The 5257-nt window shown below is 34.5% G+C and overlaps 1 protein-coding gene across 1 annotated transcript; it reads left to right on the top strand.

Annotated features, from left to right (window-relative positions):
* Positions 1 to 2936: 2936 nt before the first annotated feature.
* LOC311598431 (olfactory receptor 8G18-like) lies at positions 2937 to 3887 on the top strand (the record flags this gene model as incomplete). Its single annotated transcript, XM_084783478.1, has 1 exon — positions 2937 to 3887. Exon 1 carries the CDS (start codon positions 2949 to 2951, stop codon positions 3885 to 3887), a length of 939 nt encoding a protein of 312 aa, XP_084639604.1. The 5' UTR covers positions 2937 to 2948.
* Positions 3888 to 5257: the final 1370 nt, after the last annotated feature.

Here is a 5257-nt window from a genome sequence, read left to right as displayed (position 1 = left end):
ATGAGTCTATGAAGTTTGAGTTTTAATCATATTTTGTATTTTAAAAAATTACTGTGGCGAATTCTTCTCTCATTAAACTTTCCTTCAATTTCTCTCAAGACTATTTAAAGTATTCAGCACATGGGGATTGTTTCAGTCTTATTGAATTGACTTCTGGATATTTTCTGCTCACTTGTTAATATTTTATGCCATTCATATTTCATTTTTAATATTAGAAATTCCATTGGGATATGTTTTAATATAAGAATACATAGTAATAAAATAGAAATATAGAATTCATTGTTTGACATGCAAAGACTAGGTAACATAAAGCCTGAGATAATGCACTTACATAAGAGAAGCCTGGCTTAAAACTCTTCAGCAACAATGAGAAAACATGTCACAGCTTAGTGAGAAAAAGCATGACTCAATTTTGAAAAACTAAAGAAAAATATAATGAGAATTTATCTGCAGTTACTACTGTGCTTTGCTTAAAAATAGAATATCATCAATAAAATGATTGAGCATTTGGAATATCTAAAAAAAATATAATTTTAAAAGCTAACACACACACACACACACACACACACACACACACACACAAAATCATTACAAAATGCAAAGAATTTAATCATTTCTATGGTTGTCAAATGTGTTGATATTTCCACTTAGAAAAAATAAGAAAATTAATATGGTAATTAAAATACAACAAAATTTTGTCCAACTTTTATAATTTTCATAGATATAGTAAAACAATATCTAGACTGTTATATTTTGGAATATTATTAATGTCTGAAATATCTATTTTATGGCCATTCTAAAATTACCATACTGTTGAAATTGTGGTACTGCCTGCAAGTGTGATTTATTCCTTTATAAATGTTAATAATAATTCTATTCTATCAAAAAGTATAATCAAATATTTGTACTGTTTCCTACTTAATATTTAATAAACAAACAAATAAACCTGCCAGAATAATTCTCACAACTATTTATGCAGACAAATGTTCTCAAATATCCTGGATAAAACTTAAAAACACATAACTGATGTTCATAGAAGATGTGTGTTCAACCTTTTATTATGCTGCCAAGATGCTTTTGGCAATGTTTCAAAGTTTTTATATTTTACACCATTATCAAATTGGGTGTCATGTATCTAGCTACTCCTTATCTGCGATTGGCATTGCCACAACTTTCTAAAAACCCATTCCAATGTACACCTAATGAAATCATTTTGATTTTATTGGTGTTTAATTTAACTCTTCACATGCTGATTTTGTAGGTATATTATCTTATAAGGTTTGAGTATGGGGAGCTTATTAGTAAGCACACAACTAAAGACTATGTCTACCCCATCTGAGAATCTATTAGTAGTCCACAGCTCACAGTGGGGAAGCCAGGTGTCAGGTCTTCCTTACACACCAATCTGTGGTTAATTGTGTACAGTCCTCACTGCTGCTGTGAAATCATGATGGCATTGGCTGGGTCATTCTAGGAAGAGGTTTTTTTACAGATGGTATGTTTTGGTTCTTACATTTTTATGTCCCCTGCCCCTTTATGATTAGAATCATTGTATTTTTTTATCTCTTCTTTATTTATATGTGACTTTCTAAGAAATCTTAAAGTTGGACTCTTCCAAGCCTGTCTAGAGTTTCAACATTGTCTTCAAGACCTTTTATCTTACTGTCTACTTAAATCTTTGAGCTTTCTTGGGATTTAAGTTGTTTTCTGTACAAGACATAAATGTTAAAATTTTAAAAGCACTTCAATCTTTTTACCATTTAATAACTAAAATGTAACCCAATTAGGAATTTGCTTTGTGTACACAATGATTAGTTCGTTCACAATTCAATAGTATAGAGGATAAATATACTTTCCCCTCATTTTATGTGTTTCTGCATTGCAATCCTTCTTAGTTCATAACATATAAATGGGAAAAATAGGCACTGAGCTGAATCTATTTCACTAATTTTAATATGTAGAAATGGCCAAATTTCCCTCTAACAGATGCCAATATGAACTAACTACTCAAAATCATATTGTAGATTTTCTGAAAAGTAGGATGCCAGCAATACTCATTTTTTCCATAGTAAGTAAAAAGATACATTGTACTAGTCAAGGTTGTCATCAGTAAGTCTTGGGAGTAAATATGGACTCTTTGTCCTCATGGCCTCACAATCTATTTAACCACTAATAATCCTGTTCATTTTAAGACCTGGTTTTGAGACCACAAACCACTTCCTAGTAACACCATATATCTAGTACCTAATGCAACGGCTGCTCCAAATGTCATATAGCTTTCAAATATGGAAATTTCAGGACTGTATATAACTTTATTAGAAATTTTAAAAAATCTGAAATGAGAACTTTGGAGATCCCCTGGAAAGATTAGATTTTGGGTAATCATTCACTGTTTGTGGGGAAAACTTGCTTACTCAAGATTATCACTTTTTCTCTCTGACAATCACCATATTTTGCAACATGTAAGATGACCCCAACTTTACCTTTTCTAGCTGAAATATGGAGTTTGCAGCCTGAGTCTGCTGCAAAGGCTGTGCTTTGAAAGAAGGGTAGTCTTCTATGGTGAGTATATTCTAAACTCTATATTTTAACTGGAAAATTTAAATTTAAAGTTAAAGTTGGGGATAGTCTTATAATGCAGGAAAATGATACTCTAAGTGTCAAATTAGAGACATTGCTTTGAAATACAAAATTTTAAAAAATTGAACTCATCGATAGTATTTTATACAAAACTAATTGTTAAAAAATTGTTAAAATTTTATGAATATGTTTAAAAATAATAATAATGGATAAATTTTATTTATCTAAGATAACCCAGTTGAGGTAATTATATAGAGAGCAAAGGTATTCTAAGTCAGAAATAATTTATATGGGGACTTTGTGTACAAGAAAAAGAATAATAAAGTCACTCTAACAGCCTTATAATTTCTCACTCCTTCAGGATCTTAATGGAGGACATGGCATCAGGAAACCACTGCACAGTGACTGAGTTCTTCTTGGCTGGACTCTCAGAGAAGCCAGAACTCCAGCTGCCCCTCTTTCTGATCTTCCTAGGAATCTACGTGGTCACTGTGGCAGGGAACGTGGGCATGATCACACTGATTGGACTCAGCTTCCACCTACACACACCCATGTACTATTTCCTCAGCAGTCTGTCCTTCATTGACTTCTGTCAGTCCACAGTTGTTACTCCTAAAATGCTGGTGAGTTTTGTGACAGAGAAGAACCTCATCTCCTACCCTGGATGCATGACTCAGCTCTTCTTCTTCCTCATTTTTGCCATTGCAGAGTGTTACATATTGGCTGCCATGGCCTATGACCGCTATGTTGCCATCTGTAACCCCTTGCTTTACAATGTAACCATGTCCTATCAGATGTACATTTCCCTGATTTCAGGTGTGTATGTTATTGGAGTGCTCTGTGCATCAGCTCACACAGGCTTCATGATTAGGATTTGGTTCTGCAAATTAGATGTGATCAATCACTATTTCTGTGATCTTCTTCCCCTCTTGAAGCTTGCATGCTCTAATACCTATATCAATGAAATGTTGATTCTATTTTTTGGTACACTGAACATCTCTGTCCCAGTCCTGACAATTGTTACTTCCTACATCTTCATTATTGCCAGCATCCTCCGCATTCGCTCCACAGAGGGCAGGTCCAAAGCCTTCAGCACTTGCAGTTCCCACATCTTGGCTGTGGCTGTCTTCTTTGGATCTTTAGCATTCATGTACCTGCAGCCATCATCAGTCAGTTCCATGGACCAAGGGAAAGTGTCCTCTGTGTTTTATACTATAATTGTTCCCATGCTGAACCCACTGATCTACAGCCTGAGGAATAAAGATGTCATTGTTGCTTTTAAAAAATTAATTGACAGAAAACATTGATGTAGTTAGACACAAGATGAGGATTATTGATTAGAACACTATCCAGAGAGACATAGTTTGAAATACTAGTAATTTTAATCTACTTGTTACCTTCATAATTTTTACTATTATAATTTTCAATATAAATTTAAAATTCATTTTTCTCTGCACATATTATCCCATATTGTTTCCCAGAGTCAACAATGTGAACAAATAATAAAGGTGAAATGGTTCTATAGGTCCATAATGGTCACTCCATCACACACACACACACACACACACACACACACACACACACACACGTGTGTGTGTTTTTGTGTTTAAAGTATTCCTTTAAAAATAAAATTAATTGCAACAAAATGATACTTTTTTAAAATTCATTTTTGAGAATGTCATACGTAAATCATATAATTACCCCAGTCATCCTATCTCCAATCCCTCCCATGCTCCCTCTGCTGTCTATGAAATTAATTGTCTCTTTAAAAAAGAAAATATATATGTACTAGGAGGCTTATCCTGAGGAAGACGGACTCCTTTCTTGACTGTATTTAATTGCATAAGGCTCTTCATTTAGGAGTAGTTTTCACTGAAATGTGCCCCTTCCCTTTGTGTATGTCAACTGGTATCATTTTGGCTCTTGTTTCAGGAACCGTATTGTTGACATTTCATGATGCCACGTTCCATAGAGGACATAGTCTCGCTGCTCCTTCCCTGTCCTCTGGCACCTAAAGCATTCTTTCCTCTGCTTCGAAAATTTCCCTGTGCCTGAGGTGGTGGGGTAGAACTGTAGACCGATTAACTGTGGCTCTTCATGTCATCATCACTTCTTCAGAGGGGTGTGTGTGTGTGTGTGTGTGTGTGTGTGTGTGTGTGAGAGAGAGAGAGAGAGAGAGAGAGAGAGAGAGAGAGAGAGAGGTATTTTTAGCTAAACATAAAATGATTCCCTATGGTATTTATCCCTCTTCTCTATTTCTCCTTCCATACTGCTTTCCTTTCTCCCTTTCAAATGAAAGGATCCCCATTTTTTCTCTGTTCATAGTACCTGCTATTCTCTGTTCTGGAGTATATGATCAATCCCACATTAATTTTTATTTATTTTTTATTTCTGCTCACAACTAAATGTTTGGATCTAGGCAAAGGAAGATTTTCAATTGTGACTGTGGTTCTATTTAATGTACTTTCCTATAAAAGTCATGTTATATAACACTTGAGAATAGAAAGGCTTCATGTTGGCCACAGACTCTCTGTGACTTATTGCTAGAGGCCATTCTTACTATGGCATGAGGGAAGATTTGCAGATGTCTTATTTCTTCTCATACAATGAGCAGAGAACTAGTCTTAATTGCTCTGTACACCCCACACACCACATACAATTATAATCTTAGAACTGT

Source organism: Acomys minous, assembly GCF_964271855.1.
Source record: "Acomys minous genome assembly, chromosome: 5".
NCBI lineage: Eukaryota > Metazoa > Chordata > Mammalia > Rodentia > Muridae > Acomys > Acomys minous.
Note: the sequence above shows the minus strand (reverse complement) of the source record. Positions and strands in the feature narration are given on the sequence as shown.